The 17,589-nt window shown below is 45.1% G+C and overlaps 1 protein-coding gene and 1 long non-coding RNA gene across 2 annotated transcripts in view; one reads left to right on the forward strand and one right to left on the reverse strand.

Annotated features, from left to right (window-relative positions):
* LOC104912435 (uncharacterized) overlaps positions 1 to 1,498 on the forward strand; it is a 159,776-nt gene extending 158,278 nt beyond the window's left edge. The window contains exon 9 of the long non-coding RNA XR_014885285.1: positions 1,425 to 1,498. This is a non-coding gene — a long non-coding RNA (uncharacterized LOC104912435). The remainder of the gene's footprint in view (positions 1 to 1,424) is intronic.
* Positions 1 to 17,589, reverse strand: part of PLPP3 (phospholipid phosphatase 3) — a 43,334-nt gene that overhangs the window by 6,990 nt on the left and 18,755 nt on the right. The window contains exons 2-4 of the mRNA XM_085231854.1: positions 12,754 to 12,911; positions 7,268 to 7,551; positions 6,467 to 6,524 (exon numbers count right to left, since the gene is read on the reverse strand). Coding sequence (XP_085087980.1) covers positions 6,467 to 6,524; positions 7,268 to 7,551; positions 12,754 to 12,911 — 500 coding nt within the window. The remainder of the gene's footprint in view (positions 1 to 6,466; positions 6,525 to 7,267; positions 7,552 to 12,753; positions 12,912 to 17,589) is intronic.

Here is a 17,589-nt window from a genome sequence, read left to right on the forward strand (position 1 = left end):
CAAAGTTGGCAGTATTTGGAGGGTGAATTAGTTAAAAAAAAAAGTTCTATAAAACAAGGGAAAACACTGAACCTGAGTGAGATCTGTGCTTTGGTCAAAATGGCATCAACTAGATTATATTGTGATTTTACATTTTCTTTAGAAACAATCACAGAACTGCCCAGCCTCTGCCCCAGAGTCCTCTGGCTCTGTTACCACCTGCTCCAGGCACTGGCCAAAGAGGTCAGAAACCATCGGAGCAAAACATGTGTTTCCACTGCAACATCCATTCCCCCACTTGCATGCCACTTGCACACATCCCCACTGAACCTCACTGAAACCAGCCCAGGAGTTCAAAAGTTAACAGGATCTGGAGGCTGCCAGGCAGACAGACAGATGCAGATGGTGGGGTCACCTCAGTCCTGTTTGCATAGGGAATTGCACTAAAATGGTGCAAGGGTTTGTTTGTGTACTGATTCACTCCTTCCACAACACGAGCCTGGGTTGTGCAGCTTGTGCATATGCTTTAGCATTTATGAAGGTAGAGCAGCACTTTACTGCATGCGCTGGGAGACACCAAAGCACCCAGTCACATTTCTCTGAAAATCTGCTTCTTTGACCATCTGGAAGCTAAAGTCTGCTAGATTTGGATGAGAACAGGGGGCTGGATGGAGCCCTTCCTAAGAGGGGTGCAGGAGCAAAACACAGCCTGGCTCATCTCCTCCACAGCTCATTACAAGGCAGCAGAAGGCAGGAGCAGCAGCCACAGGAACAGCCTAGAGAAGGGGTGGATGAAGTGAAGTGAGGTCACGTAGAACCTGAGTTGTTTGGAGCTCCCATCTACTGCCTGGCTTCTGGCAGGGGCTGTTACTACAGAGCAGATGGCTTGAAGGACATCACTTTGCTCTTCTCCTGCCAGGGGACTTCCAAGTCTTGGGGGGGACAACCCACAGCCACACACAGCCCGCTGGGGAGGAGTTGGTATGGGACGTAGGCTGAGAACATCATCTCCAGCCTTGCGGGGCTTTCTGCCACCCAGACATCCCATCCTGTTCACACTCTCCCCACCACAAGTCTGAATTCCATCAACCACGTCCCTTAGTCACTCTAAGGCTTCTTTCTGGGAAGCGGCCGGGTTTGTTCCTGACCTGCAGTTACCTCCTTCTCCAGCCCCATCTGTACCCAGAGCAATATGGGGCAAAAGCCCTCAAACCTAAACTCACCCCTGTGTAACACCCAGCCTCGTCTGGGCAAAGTCATCAGGAAGAACTGCAGAATCCAGCTTTTAGCACCAGGTGCAAGGACAGGAGGGCCAAGACCTCCCAGCATCAAATGGAAGAGCTGGTTGCCTCTCCCACCCTGTTGAGAATCGCCATCAGTCCAGCAATGCGGGTCACACCTCAGCCCTGGACTCTGACAGAAATCCACTTTACTCCCTTACTTAGGTCATCGCTAAGCTTGAGTCCAAGTCTACAACCATCTTCACACGTTCACATCATCACTCAGCAGCACAAGGGCATTGGAGCCTTCTCTGCCCCTCAGCAAAGCCATAGTTGCCCAGACAAAAATCAGCAACACCTGTAATTTTCTTTATAAACCAATAGACCACAGTGAAACCCACTCTGACCTGAAGGCTTCAGCTTCCCCCACTGACACTCAATAAATACATAAGCTACTCGTTTTCTCCAGAATCAGTCAATACAGAGCGATACAATTTAGTTTTTGTTCATCTTCCAAGTGGCTGGCTGTGATTTCAGGAAATTTCTTGCTGTAAAACAATTCAGCATTATGATCTCAGGTGTTGGACAGGCGTGCAAAGCCCCAGTAGTCCCCCAAACACAGATACACAAACCCAAGGTGTGGGTCAGGTCTGGAGCTGTGCATGTAGTGAGCTATTACAGACCTCCTTCCTCAGCCTATTATAAATGTGAATTATGGGCTCACTCAGCCAAGGAGCAACAAAACAAGGAAAATTAAGACAAAGAGGATTACCCAAGCATAATTTCCCCTTCTAAGTTTCTATACAAAGGCCTGATGTTAATTTGGAACTCTTGGTGACAAGAAGGCTGCAAGAAACAGCCCTGAATCCTCAGTGTTTATAACCAACTCTCAGAAGCTTTGGCTATGTAGCAAGTGCCTTTCCATGGGATTTCTTCCCCCAAAACCTTCCAGGAGTTGGTATGGACTCAGTTCCCTATTGGGATCCCATAACCAAACCAAATGCATAGGCTGGCCACAGGGCTCGATGCTAAAACAGGGCACTTGCCACTGTGTCAGGAAATGGGAACGCCATGGGAACTGCCCCGCTGCTCCTGCCCAGCCATGAGCATCCTTTGCAGACATAACATACTCCAGCAATGATGGACTCTGCATTTCTCCCCACATTTCTGGGGTTATTTCTCCCCACAACAGCATTTCCTAGCATTCTTGGGGTCTCCAGTTAGATCCTACTTGTATCAAACCTGTATCCCACCAGGGCATCCAATACACTATCCACCATAAATCTGTTTTGGAGCAGGGGATTACGCATACCCACACATCACTGATGAGCATATACATACGCACAGCACACCTCCAATGAAAATATCTTTCTGCTCAAGTATGGACACCGCATTTTGAACGCAGCTTGATTTCAAGTGTGGAGTGATGTAATATCTTTTAATGAACCAACTAAAGTTTTCCAAACCCACAAAATCCGTTAGGTGGGATGAAGAACTTAAAAACATCATCAGGCAGAATGAACTGCAAAAGCAATGCCAGGAAGTGACTTATCCTTGAAAAAATGAAGTATTGTTTAATACAGAACTTGGATGTTGCACTTAGGACACAGCTGAACCTCCGCAGCACGCACTCAGCCCTGCAAATGCCTTCAAAGTGCCTTTACCACAACCAATGCCACAGTTTGCAAAGCTCCCAGCCAGTTCCCATAGCACCATCACCAACCTGCTGCCACACCAAAGCTCTGCCATCTCTAACTGCTAAAAAAAAATTCACTCAGCTGGGCAAGACAGCAGGGTTTAGTTTGCACTTAAAAAAAATAAAATAAAATCAAACAAACAAAAAAACCCTGGGCTAATATAATCACTTTATATATATATATATATATATAATAAATATATAAATCACTATATAATATATATATTTAAATATATAAATCACTTATATATATATATATATAATATATATATATATAAATCACTTATATATATATATATAAATCAGCCTCTCCAACATGAGGGATTTTCTATCTGAGCTCCAAAGCTTCTTTTTGCAATGGGATTTTTTTGGTGGTGGTCAAAGAGCCAGAGTGACAGCACAGGGTGCTACCAGGCAAGCCATTTCCTCACCCTGATACATACTGCATAATGCTGTCTGCGTCCCAAGTTGCTCTTTTCTCCCTTAAATTTGTGTCCGAATGTTGGGTGTAATTTTTCCCCTGAGTTTTTAAGCCACAGCACAACTGAACAGCTGGTCAGACAGAGCCTAAACCAGTAAAATATAAAAGAAAAATCTGTCTTAGGGGAAAAAAAACCCCTCCACGGAGATGGATAACTGGAACAGATGAGGAAAAGAGCAGAGGCTGCTGGTTGCCAACAGCTCCAGTGCTCCCACATGGGGACAAGCGAAAGAGATCAGAGATGGCTTTTTGCTCCAAGGCACAGCCCCAAGAGTCACAGAGGGGCACTTTCTAAGCCTGTTGCAAAGTTGAAAGAAAATCAGGCAGCAGGCACTGGTGCAAAGCTGCATTAGAAGATGAGCCATGGGTTTTTCCATGTGTTGAATGCATGCTGCAGTTATGGAGTCTCCAGCATGCCCAATGTCACCAATGCCCTCCTCCTGTATTCCCATTTAGCATCTTGCTTGTTCCAAATCTTAGAATATCCCAAGTTGGAAGGGAACCCATAAGGATCATCAAGTCCAATTCATGGCTCCACACAGAACCACCCCCCAAAAAAAATCAAACCCTATGTCTGAGTGCATCATCCAGGCACTTCTTGAACTCTGGCAAGCTAAGTGCCATGACCACTTCCCCAGACAGCCCAAAACTCAACACAGTACTCAAGATGAGGTCACACCAATGCAGCGTAGAGCAGGACAATCACTTCCCTGACCAGCTGATACAGTTGGCCTTCCTTGCTCCAGGACACACTACTGACTCATGTTCAACTTGCTGTCAACCAAGACCCCCAGATCTCTTTCAGTAGGGCTGCTCCTCAGCATCTCATTTCCCAGTCTGTACATATAACCAAGGTTGCCTCTTCCCAAGTGCAGAATCTGGCACTTGCTCTTCAATTTCACGAGGTTGGTGATTACCCAGCTCTCTAATTTGTCTAGATTCCTGTGCAAAGCCTCACTACACTTGACAGAGTCAACAAAAACCCTTTCAATTTAGGATCATCAGCAAACTTGCTCAAAACACCTTCTAGTCCTACATCCAAGGCACTTATGAAAACATTCAAAGAGAACAGACCCTAAAACCAAGCCCTACAGAACAAACTAGGAACTGGCCATCATCCTGATGTAACTCTATTTACTAAAACCAAATGCTGGCTTTTCAGAAAGAAAAAAAAATGCACCAAAAAACCCAAATTGGTGAAGCAGAGCAGTCTGTATGGTGCCCTTCAGTAAACAGGTCAAGTTCCAGCAGCTCTGGCCAAAGCAAACAGGCAGGATCATGGGATGGGGCTGAGCACTGCTGAGGAAGCCCACATTTGTCCCCTACTCTGAAAGATCATAGAATCTTAGAATCACAAGGTTGGAAAGGACCTACAAGATCATCTAGTCCAACCATCCCCTCCCATTACCATTGCTACCACAAGCTACTAAACCATATCTGGTTTCAGATGCTGCAGGGCATGATGCTGGCCAACAGGTGAGGGATCAGGCAGGGCTTCCAAGAAGGTCTAAATCTTAAAAAGCAATATGTAATATTTGCTACGTATTTGGGGAAATAAACGCCACTAACTAAATGTGGACTGGCAATACTTGCTGTTTCCATATGCCGGGCTTGAAAGTCAACTTATCTGCCTGCCTGCAGAACACTCTAAATAAATACTGCCTCTCCTGAAGCAGAGCAAGTGATGATTTCCAAACTCAGCTCGGAAAGTTTTGCACAGGCAGGACAGGAGGGCTGAGCCTCCTGCAAAGCATCACCACGTCAGCTCCAGCACTGAGGGATGCTCACCCACATCGCCTTCCACTGCGTTGCAGGTCGTGCAAGTGGAGCTGAGCCATTCGATGGGTGCTCAGTGCAGAAGGAAGGGCTATTTTTGTGCAAGCAGTGATTTTTTGTCAGTGGGGAGGGGAAAAAAAAAAAAAAATAATAAAGAAGCTGTGGCAGGGAGCTGGTTTCTGTTTTATTTTCTGCTTCATCCTCCCCGTGCTGGTTTCTGGTAAGGGGAATGCAGTGGGAGCAGCCAGCTTCTCCCACAGCCCATCACCTGGCTGTGCTTCAACCTCATTATTGTAAGTCGGCTGGGAGGAGGAAAGGGATGAAATGTTTCCCAAAAAATCCAAAGTGTTTCAAGAGCGGGGGAAAAAACGTAGGGGGAACAAAGGAAGAATTTAATACCCTCCCCCCACCCCTTACACTGCCTGGAAAGCTTAGTAATTAAATTAAAGAAACAGCTGCCAGCCCAAGGAGGGCAAATCCAAGGATTAAAAGCCAAGAGGGAGCAGTGGTAATTTATCTTTTCAGAAGGGAAAGTAAAGAGATGGGGGGAAGCACTGCTCAGAGATAAATAAGAGTTCATGTTTAATGTTTTTACAAGCACAGCGCTGTTTCTTTGCTTGCCAATCTGAGCTTATGGGAGATGAAGGGTACAGACCTTGAATGGAATCTGAAGACTTTCTACTTACTATTATTTTTAAGCACAAATCACTATCCAAATCACCCCCCCCCCCCCAACCCCAAAACCTTCATGCAGGGTCTTTGGTGGGGACTGGGGAGTGGTACAGGGAGCAGCCCTGCCAGGAAGCACCTTGGCACGCCACAGCAGCCCCAGCCCCACACAGGAAGGGCAGAAGCCATTTGTCACCAACAAGGGGAAACACGGCCCAGCCCTCTGTTCTGGATCCGGTCAGGCAAGCTGCTTCACCTGCTCTGCCCCCCCTTCATGCCTAATAGAGTCACAACAGTGCATCCACCCCCAGGACCAATGCAATATTTCGGTACCCTCCAAATGGTCCCCAATGGAAATCACAGTTAGGGGTGAGCAAAATAGCTCAAGTCATCCACAGGGTTTATAGGACTCAGATTTAATTGCAGACTTGGCTGCATTCAGAAGATGCACAGCCCAACTGTAACTGGGAGTCTCCATCCCAAATAACGCCACGGAGTCCAAGAGTGGTATTTTTTTCCACCACTGGCACATTTAGACTCTTAAAATCTTTAGATTCCCCAATCCTCATCATGTCACTACTGCTACTGAATGTGGGTGAACACCTTGAATGGGGAACTGAGGTTGAATCTACCGAGGTCACTTACCACCAAATACAGCATGGTGTAGAGGGAGAAGGATGCATGCCCAGAGAAAAAGGATTTCCTGCAAAACAAAGCAGGTGCTAAGAACCAATCACCATAGCATTCTTATACAACACTGTAACATTATGTAAAATATGATAACCTGCCCATTGCTACCACCAGGGTGCCAAAGCAGAGGGAATCACAACCCCCATTTTTTGAGTTATTAAAACCCTGTTATCCGCCCCGCTCGCTCCTCAGGCTGAAAATGAATGGACGGACAGGATGCATACATTGTTTGTCCCTTCCTGGTCTATTCGTGGGACAGCACAGTTATTTCCAGGACAGCACGATAACTCATCGTCTCGCCTGAAATAGCCAGGAAACTGTAAATAAATGAAAAGCAAGCACTTCCCCAGTTGCTTAATTACAGCACTCTCCTAAAAATGTCAAAATTGGGCGTGTGATGGGTTTGATGAAGAGTGTGAAAGGGAGGTGCTGGTAGCCTCTCCTGCTGAGAAGAAAAGCTGTCCCTGCTGCACCACGGGCTGGATTGCTTACATCCACTCAGCTCTGATGGTGAATTCCCACATTGAGTAAACTCTCATGAAACAATGGTGTAGGAGTAAAGAAAAAGGAAAAGGAATTTTATTCAGCTGAACCCTGTGACTCCCAAGGGAAACCGCCTGTTGCTGGCAGATGGAATTACAGCCTTCCCAGAGACAGCAGCAGCAAAGCCACCTATTGCTGGCAGAAAAACCCTGCCAGAAGAATACATAGCGTGAGGCATAATATTGGCATCGGCAAGAAGACGAGTGCTCTCACCTGGCTTCCTGGACCTTGCTGTCACTTCCCCTGCAGGTGTAGTTCTGGATGTAAACCCCATTTGCGCAGTTGATGGTGGAGAAATCCAGGTCGCAAACCTCAAGGAAATGTGGCCGCAAGCGCCCAACGGACACTTTGGCAATGTCTGTGAAGGACTGGCTGATGGCACAGCCAAAAACAAAGCAGCCCACTTGCTTGTAGAGAGCTGCCACGTAAGGGTTCTGGATAAATGAGTGTGACTTCTCCTTTAGGTAGTGGATTCGGTAGAGCTCTCCTGTGATGATCTGTAGGGGACAAGGAACAGAGAGAGGTTAGAGAGCAGGAAAGATGCTTTCCAAAACTGGCTGAGACAGCAAGATGAAGACGTGCCAGATTGCAAACCAAACCAGGAGAGACAAATTAATTCTTACAACAGGCTGGTGAACGATTTGTCAGCTTAAAGCCAGAGCTGCATCTCACAAAGGCGGCAAATCTGGACAGAGCATATTTATCTGTAAATCCCTTCCTGACAGCCAGTGATGGTCTCAGCTGGTGGGACTGCACTGTCCATGCACACTCTGTCTGCATCCTTGCTGCTTACACCAGATGAAGTGTAGCTCAGGCAACCTAGAGCATGCTTCAGCTACGCGATGCTCTGAGATAGATCAGTGCCTCCTCTTCCTCAAGCTCACACCTCACCCAGCCCGCTACAGACACCTCCAAGCATCTCCAACCAATAATTTGTTTTCACAGTGAGCAAAGTACAGCTCAGAGCCCCTGCTGGTGCTCTTCATCTTCCCCTTTTTACTGTCTCCCGGAAAGAGATTGTAAATTGCACTCCACGAAGTCTTGTTTATGGAGAAATTACAAGAAAAAAATTCAGATTTAGGCTTAGTGCATTGGTGTATCTTTGCATAAGTGAAATTGTGCCCCAGATCTATACATTTTTATTTCCACGATTCTGTTAACACAGATACATAATCAGTGATTGTGTGTGAAGGAGAAGCCACGTTCACTGCTCCTTTATCTAAGTGACGGTGGGGTGGGGAACAACTTCCAAACCTTTCTTTCTGAAATACACAAATATAATAAGGTAAAACTCAGAAAACACTGTGCTTTCTAGAATCTGGACCCAGATTCGCTGCCAGCAGCCTCCATTTCAACCATGCAAAGCCTTCATAAATGCCAGGTATCACTGGGGATTTCAAGAGGTTCTGCAGTTGCACGGCAGCAAATGATGCACTTGTGGTGCCACCAAAGGCTTTGACAATATGGCCATAAATCACTGTCACAGAGCAGAGCGTCAGCTTCTCACAATCCCAAACCCTTAAAGACAGCTTAATGAAAACCAGGTGGTGAAACCAAGTCCAAAACTTCTTACCTCTCCCAAAGAGGCTTAAATTGTTCTCCGCCACGTTACACATCTAGCTTTTGAGCTCCAGATTTACAGCTTTAGGATTTCATTCATTACTTTAAATGTTTTTATACCTGACCAATAAAGCAAGGCAGGCTTTGGGGCTGTTGTTTTTTTGTATGTGCTTTTATTTTTTTGGCTGCCCCCTCGTCTCTGCCCCTCTCTGCTCTAGTCACAAGGACTGCGATACGTAGATTCAACCATCAGGAAAAATGCCTTCATGTTAATCCCTTTCTGGAGCAGGCAGCAATATTCCTGCTGGCGTGGCAGCCTGCCAGCAGTGTGCAGGAGACAAGGCTCCCCTGCTTACCTTTTAAAAAAGCTTGGCACAATGTTTGGAAACTAATAAACTGGAAAAGTATGGCAATTAGACCGAGAGGAGATGAAGCTGTATCATTGTTTAAACTCACCCAAACCATGGCTTGAAAAAAAACAAAAGGTTGACCTAAGACATCTGAAATCACAGCTAAGCAGGCTTTATCAAGAAGAGATACAAGGATAATAATAAAAAATAAAGACCAAGCCAGAGCTTTCAGCAGCCAGGCACAGAAATATATCAGGCAGCTGCGCCATCACCCTGGGCTTACACGTAAAAGCCAACATCTACTCTTGGAAGCCTGGTCATGACCAAGTGTTGCCTGGAGAACTGCAGCTAACCAGCTCCAGTGTCATTTCAATCCTCAAGGACCCCAAACCATTATTTTCACAGTCTTCATCTCCATTCTACCTTCAAGTCCAAGCTGGGAGCCAGGAAATCACCTTGCATGAGAACCACAGAAAATGCTAGAATGTCTAATTGTCTTCCACAGGAGGCAACATTGGGGCATCCCGGATGGATGAACACCATTGACACTGTTGGACCCAAGGCCATTTGGAGACTATTGCTCTCGCGTGGTGCATCTCCCTGGGCTCACTCCCATGCTAGTGCCAAAACCTCACGGGCACAGGGCCTCTATTGCACCACAGCTGCTATCCGCAGCCTCCCAAAAGCCTAAATATGCAAAGAAGATTGTGACAAGGCTTTAAACTCCCAGATTTCGCAGAGGGGAGACGAGCTGACCGAAGGGTGACATCCGATCCTGGCAGATGTGCCATTGCACCCAGCTCACAAAACAAATCCACGTAAAGCCCAGGCTCCTGGCCTCACAAAGGCACGTGACCATTTTAAGCAGGGACCAACAGAAGTCTGGGGATTAATACTTTTCTCTCACCTTTGGTGGTCTTGGTAATTGCATACTCGTAGCAGATTGTAAATTGTGTGGCCTTTTCCACGTTTTCAGTTTTTCTGTCCATTTTACCATTATCATAATTTATCAGCAGCAGCCCAATTAGCCCGTAATTACTTATAGAGCCTTTCTAATCCCTTAGATCTTTGCAGTATCGTTCTCCGTGTCTTAATCGCATCGAAGCCTTTAACTGTGAAACAATCAGCTGATCTGGCTGAATTTCCTGGGAGATCTGAGTTACACATTGTCTTTGGTATTTTCCCATAGGTACTCACAACCTGTCAGGTGTGGGGCGGGGGCTGCACAGCAGCAGCGAGGAGGAAAACGGTATTTTCCATCCCAATGACCATCAACCCATTTTTTTTTTCCACCCAAGATGATCAAATTAACAATTCTCCAGCAGGAAGAGTAGGAGATGGGAGCACACAGCCTGCATCTTCAGGTCATCCAGGGAATTATTAAATCAGTAAGCATATAGGTATTAAAACTAGATCCATATCCTCTCATGCCCTGATGGCAGCAAAGGTCTTCACCTCTGCATTTACTTCATAAGTTGCCCAAGTGTCCTCAAACCATTTAGAACATGACCTGGACCTTACTCGGGGTTAGGCTGTCCATCACACCACATAAAAGAAAAGATGTGAAATTCTGGCATTGCCACCCAAAATGCCATCCTCCCACCCACTGTCCTCACTTTTCAAGGCAAAAAGTTTTGAGGAAAAAAAAAAAAAAGCAGCAGAGTCAGTGCTTTGTGGATTTGGAAGGAATTCCTATTATGCTACAATAATTCTGGTATCTGGGCTACATCTGAAAAAGAGGTCAGACTGACTCGAATTTTCCATGCGTGCTGCCACAGCACTGAAGTCTGTTTCTTCGATTCCTCGTTAGGCTTTTGTTTCACTCACCAGCAAATAACGGAGCTTTTAAATTTACCTTATTAAGTTACATTTGTTGTGGGCACAGTGAAACCAGTGTAGAAACATCTAACTCTTTGGGGATTTTCTTTTTCTTTTAATTGACCTGCTATTTCGTGGCAGAAAGCTGATGGATCACATAGGCAGCTGATTAGGTTTCCAGTTTCTGTTCCAACTCCTGTATTTGCCACCGCCTCATTACTGATCTGAAGCACACTCTGCATGCAGCCAGCATGACGATAGCTCGGGCAGTAATGCGAAAATGAAAGGCTTTCTCATTTCATTTTTATGGCTTTTCCACACTTGGGGGCTAATTCACCTGCAGGGTAAAACTCTGCTGTATTTATGGAATCAGGGAGTTGTCACCTTTTGGGGGTTGTTTTGAGGAGGAGGGGGATGAGAAGTAGGCAGTTTTGGGGACCTCTGTTGCAAGTAAATTTATTTGGTCAGGGAACGATGGAGATGTGAGCACAAATTGGCAGATGTGCAGCACATCCCTCCACTGCCTGCAAGCAAGCCTACAGCCCACTGATATCAGAACAAGAGGAATGGGATGGGCCCTTCTGATGGCCACCACGGATAGGAACATCAGCGCTCCATGAGAACCCAAGGTCAACACAGCCAGGCTATTCCGGGAAACATTAATGGGACTTGATTATTTTGGATGGTCACTTCTAACTGAACTATTCTATTCTATTCTATCCTTTTCACCACTCAAAGCAGTGAGGCTGAGATGGGTTATTACCAAAGCAGGTACCATAGCATGCTAAAATCCATCAGCCACGACACTGCTCCTGCAAGACAGGATGAAAGCCGGGAGAGGGGGGGAAACAAGTGCATCTGACTTCTCCCTCTCCAGCACTCCCAGATGAAGGAGTGAGAAGGTGGCAGCATCTCTGGGAAAGCACCTGAGCTGTGCTGGCAAGCAAGGAAAACGTAGGTACTTTTCATGAAGTAACACTGGGGAATTTCATCTGCAGATGGAAGTGTTTGACTGCAAGCCAGGAGACAGGTCCTGCCTGAGCACGAGACATGTGCTGGTGGAAGGAGGCTCAGCTCCATAGGCTGAATTCAGTTTTTTGGCTGAAATAATAAAGCTCTCACTGGGCAATCATCTCCTAGCACAGCTCTAGGAAAGCTGGCAAGAGAAAAAGAAAGGAGAAGACATTGGGAAGGTGGCATAGTCACTACTTTTTACAGTGAGGGTTCTGGGAATATGCTGCCTGCACTAGGTTTTAATTGTCTTTTTAATATGCCAGTATTATACAATCTCTTTAAGTCTAATACTAACCTGTGAAACTTTTCCAGGTACTGGTTAGCTGAAAAGACACATCTTTCTATTACTACTTTTTATCCTCATAAAATAGGCAAATATCAAGAGTTATTTGAATAGGAACAAACCATGCCAAGTCCTCACTGATTCTTCTTGCATCTGCTCTGAACTCCTACCTCAGGGTGAAAAAGCTCTTGCAGAGCTCCCAGACTTGCCCAAACAGCTTTGAGCCTGTTTACCAGTTTCAAGAGTAATCTCATTCCTCTCATTACAAGCTTTCATTTGCAAATGTTTACTGCTTACATGGAAGTCAGATAATCACCAAGGAGATTCACACTACAATGCATAGCATGGACACATCCGCAAAACCATGTTAAACCCCAAAGGTGCTGGTGGGGAACAACACACTGCATCTGTTTTGCTCTGCTTTCCATGAAATCCAGAAACTTTGACTTCTGAAGATGATCTCCACAACATACAGGCTTTTTAGCATCTTTCCTTTGACAAGCTCACAGCTCTACTGAGCTTCTGAGCTTGGAAAGCTCTCATAACCACCCCAACTTGACAGTCTGATTCAGCATTCCAGGCAAACCCACGTTGGTGCCATCAGCTAAGGTGGAACAGAAAGGTGTTGGAGACGCCCAAGGGGCAGAAGAAGAGACTTTAGAGATGGTACTTACGGCAAGGATGGCAATGAGGATGCCTGCAGCACACAGCACTGCGTCGTTGATTGTCTCCATTGATTTCAGTGGGTACCTGATGCTGTCATCGTCGCAGTAGAAGCCCCGCTGATAGGGCTGGATTGTGCTTGTTTCAATGATGAGGAAGGGCAGCCCAGCTAGAAAGGAGACAAAAAACCAAGACCATCAGTGATATAAGGCAAATAGGAACAACCATCTGGTAAGACAAAATAAAATAAAATGAAACCGAAAGCAGAAAAACGCTTGTGAATGACCAGGTACTGGTCCTGATGCTTTTCTTTTTGTATTGCTATCTTTCTGAAGAGAATTTGGGTGGTTTTCTTTTTTTTTTTTTCCCCTCGAGTCTTGTAGGGAAAAAAGCATCTCCCCTATTATGGTTATCAGATGTCTGCACTGCCTGGTTTCAGTTAAACCTCATGCATTGCAAATATTAACTTACAGGAATGGACCCCAACAGCAATCCCTCTGCATAAAGCCATGAAAACAAATCTGGCACTTTTCTCTGCGGAGGGCTGATGTTTGCTGCCCCCAGGCAGGACGAGCTGTGCAAACAAACACTGAGGGATCGGGTAGCAGCCCAGTGCTTCCTACCTGACCAGTCCCACTAAACTCGATCCATATTACTTCTAGGCTTTTGAAGCCCCCCTCTGCTACTTCCTCTCTATTTACAGGGTAGATGTAGATGTATATTTGTACCTGCAACTGCTCAGCTCAACTGGAGCTCTGCAGCAGGCACAAAGCAAATGGGCTCAAAAACCTGCGGCCAATGATTAAGACATACGAAGGGAGACCTCACGACTGCTGTGTGAGTGAAACCCCATATTCTTATTATTTTGGAGGAACACAGCATTGCCTCAAGCCTCAAAAGACGGCAACTGGGGTATTTCCCAGTTGCCTTGTGGAGGGCACACACATTCATTGCCCATGCCTCAGTTTCCCCATCTTTGCTGTTAAGCCCATCACCAAGAGAAGCGATACATCCCCATCTAAACAAGCCCCAAATTCCCAAATCTCATTCAGAATAGATCACAAAACACAATTCTCCTCCCACTCAGAGTGAAAGCCAGGCAAAGCACCTAACATGTCACAGCACAAGCATGTCAAGGATTGGGCCAAGGCAAAGCAGAAAAACAATGAGGCACAGCTGAAGGAAAGCAGAGGATGTCATTTAGGTGACGATGCACAGTGGTTCAAACTTTTAGCCAAAACAGCAGAACTCGTGCCCACATCCTGCTAAAAGCACATAGGTGTATTTACTGATCACCAACTTGCTTAAGTTTCCCTTTGTTTGTTCACATTGTCATATGTCTGAGAGGTCAGACAGGCTTTCCTTATTTAAAAAAAAATAAATAATGAAGCACTGGTTGGTTCTGATCAATATCTGTCTACATTTTCAGTGATATTGTCTGCTCAATGTGATTTGCAAAGGCACTGTATGAGGAGTTAGCATGTCATCAAAATAACATTCTCCATCTCAACAGGAACAAATTTTCTCTTTCATCTGTGCAATCCATTTTGGCTCCTGTTACTCTACATTAAAAGATTTACTAGAATTATTAGGGGGTTTTGTCAGTCTTTAAAAATGAAGGACAGCCCCAGTCACCGATTTGCCCAGTCTGACTGAGAGGGGACCAACACACACAGACCTGAAGCCCTTTTGGAGCAGCCAGAGCCATGGCTCAGGACTCCCTTCTGACCATCTCCAAAACTTCTGGGAATGGGTTAACCGTAAGCAGGGCAGCACAGTTTCCAGCAGATGTGAAACGGCAAATAAAGGTGTCAGACCTGCTCATCCAGCTCAGATTTGGTAAATAAAATCAGACACCTCACGTGAATCCAGTTGATCTTCATTCCGCTATTTAACTGTTCTGAGGCACAGCCAGCTTGGCCCCGAAAAGCACCTCTGATGCCAGCAATACGATATTAATAGGCCACTTAAAGAATCCTTATTTTCCCAGTGAAAAATTGCAGCAGAAGAACTAACGGCACTCGGTGAGATCCAATTTCACATGCACTTGAAGCAGCAGCCTAACAGTTGAACTCGGGGAGTAGACGTGCCACGGTTACGTGGCTTATTGTTATTTCTCCAGTTCCTCTTGTTAATAGCTTTCACATGACAGGTCTGTAAAACACATGTTCCCACAGACAATAAAATACATCTGAAAGCTAAAACTGGCTTAAAATAAAATAAAAAATTAAAAAAAAAAAAAGACAATAGTGTTCCTATACATTATGTGAACCCAGGAATAATAAAGATTTGTTTTCCCTTCATTCATTGAACAGCATGGGGTAGTATTTCCGCATTTCAATTACATGTAGGTTTGCCACAACTATAATAAGAGTATAACTGACCTATATGGTATACATTTTCTTTAAGTGCACATAGGCATAGTTTAGAAAATCCAATGGTTTTGTTTTCTCTCCTACAAACCTGTGGTTTAGTGGGATATTGCCAATCGAGTCTTGACATTTTTCCAGCAAAACGGTAACCTCAGATTCCCCCTTTTTTTTTTTTTCTTTTTTTCTTTTCCCCTCCCCTTTTTCAACATGAGAAACATAAACACACTCCAGAACTGAACGGATATTACTTAGAAGGCACAACGTGCCTTTGATTTTGAGGGCAGGGCGAGAGGCTGTTCTTGCAGCAGTAATTACCCAAACAACAGAAGACCCCAGCCCATGCTGGACAGTAAATTATGCTCAAGATGGTTCTTCTTCCAAGAGATTATTGTTGGAGCATGGCTTGCCTACTGGACTAGGTCACCATCCACATTTTTTTTTTTCTGGCAAGGGGCTTTCAGTACAGAGAAGACTGAAGGAGTGCCAAAAGGCAAGTAGAGAATGGGTTTTGCAGAAAACATGAAGGGAGTGAAGTCTGGAAGAACACAAAATTAACTGTGGAGCAAGATATCTGAAAGATGCCTCAGCAAAACACCACAGAGATGTTATTCACACTGGGAGACAAAGGCAGCTAGAAGTGGGGTATGGCCCACACACCCTTAGAAAAGTAAGAAGTGACATAGGGCTATACCATGGAGATTAGGTTTGTCCTCGTGACTTCTGATGCCCCAATATAAACTAGTTTAATGTTTTAATAGAGAAATAAATGTTATGCAGCCTGGCTGTGGTGACCTGCATCTACAGTTCAGCATCTGCACTCCCTGTAATGGTGCTGGTTTTCCAACCTCTACCATTTTCCACTCCCAGTCATGGAACAGAACTCCTGAGAATAAACAAGGTATGTCTCACAAGGTGGCAATGAATAGTGATTTGCACTGAACAGATCAACAGTCCTACGAGGCAGGAAAAGGTGCTACACTCATTTTTGGATGGTCCCCTTTCTCCAAAAAAATGGTCCTATTTGGCCACTCAGTGGCTACTAGGCAACAGTTCTCAGATCTGCTGCAAGATCTTTAATAATACTGCAGAAGGGCTTCAAGTCCTCCTTAGTACTGCTATCACCATGCTGAGAAATTACAGCAGCCATTGGGCCATCCCCTAATTCGCTGAGGCCACTGGCATATTCATACAGAACTGGGTAACCAGAGGTGCACCATTATCCCTATTTTAAACACAAAGAAAACCAAACTATAGGATAACAAAGGGATTTGCTTAAATCAATGCAAAAAAGGTAAAAAGGTAAATGGAGCTGAGATCACCTTTCTGAGTTGTAACAGCCCTCAACAAAGTAAAGGAAGGTTTTTTCCTCCTTTATTTAAAGGGGAATTTCTGCTTTAATAACAGAACAAGGAAATCCCAGCTACATGCTTTTATCTAACTACACTGCAGGAGATCAAACGAGACTCCAAACCATGAGCATAACAGAAATCTCCTGGGGGCTGCTCCTGCTCCATCCAAACCCACAGGAGTTTTGCCATGGGTCTGCATGGAGGGCAGCCCAATGCAGGTGTGGACACTAACGAATTGTACAAGGCACCACAGGACACCGTGGGGCTGGACATTGAAAAATGATGTTGCTTTTGTTGGGAGGAAGTCCAAGTGACTCTGTGACCTCAAACCGCTGGTGTCCTACACTAATATTGGAGGGTTTGAATTTATTTATCTTCCCATTTAATAAAGGCAATTGAGTTTGGAAAACCTAGCACCAAGGGGAAAATATTCCTTTCCTTGATCAGCACCTTTATCAACAGGCAGCTAATAGGCAATAATCCTGGGAAGGCTGGCAGAAAGCTAAAATCTCACCCTGAGCCCAAACAAAATGCCTTGCAAAACCCCAAAGTACTCTCTGACCAGCTTGAAAAGTGCAGAAAAATCAAAGGCAGAAGAAAGGGCTCAGTGTTGGGTACAGCAATTTAAATCTTGAAGCCTTTGAAAACTTAACACTAGTGCAGATTTAACAGGAAAAAAAAATAAAAAATAGAGGAATAAGCATTCCTTGGCCACCCATTTGAAAAAGTCATGGAAGGAACAGGAGGGGAAGTGCTGTTTCTGCAGTGACCCAACCATGCAGCTCTCATCTTCCCAGCCCAAGCTTTACCTTTGCACTAAATTAAACACCTTCTCAGTACATTTTGATGGAGACTCGTTACCCCTCACCCCCCAAATATCTCAGAAAGTAAAAATCTTCATTCTTTAAACACGGCAGATCAGTAGAATGTTGCTGGCCAGCTCAACAAAGCAGCGTAATTTCTAGCAAGCACTCTGTGATGGGTTTGGCTGCCAATGTCCAGGTTCTGGGCATGTTTTTAAGGTTTTGGCAGATTAAAAGTCTAGCTTAATAAGTAAAAAAGATCATTAAAGAATTTGGCAAGGCTGAGTGGGGCATCTAATTCCTCATTCAAGATGTACCATATA

The sequence above is a fragment of the Meleagris gallopavo genome, chromosome 10, assembly GCF_905368555.1.
Source record: "Meleagris gallopavo chromosome 10, MGAL_WU_HG_1.1, whole genome shotgun sequence".
NCBI classification, from domain to species: Eukaryota; Metazoa; Chordata; class Aves; order Galliformes; family Phasianidae; genus Meleagris; species Meleagris gallopavo.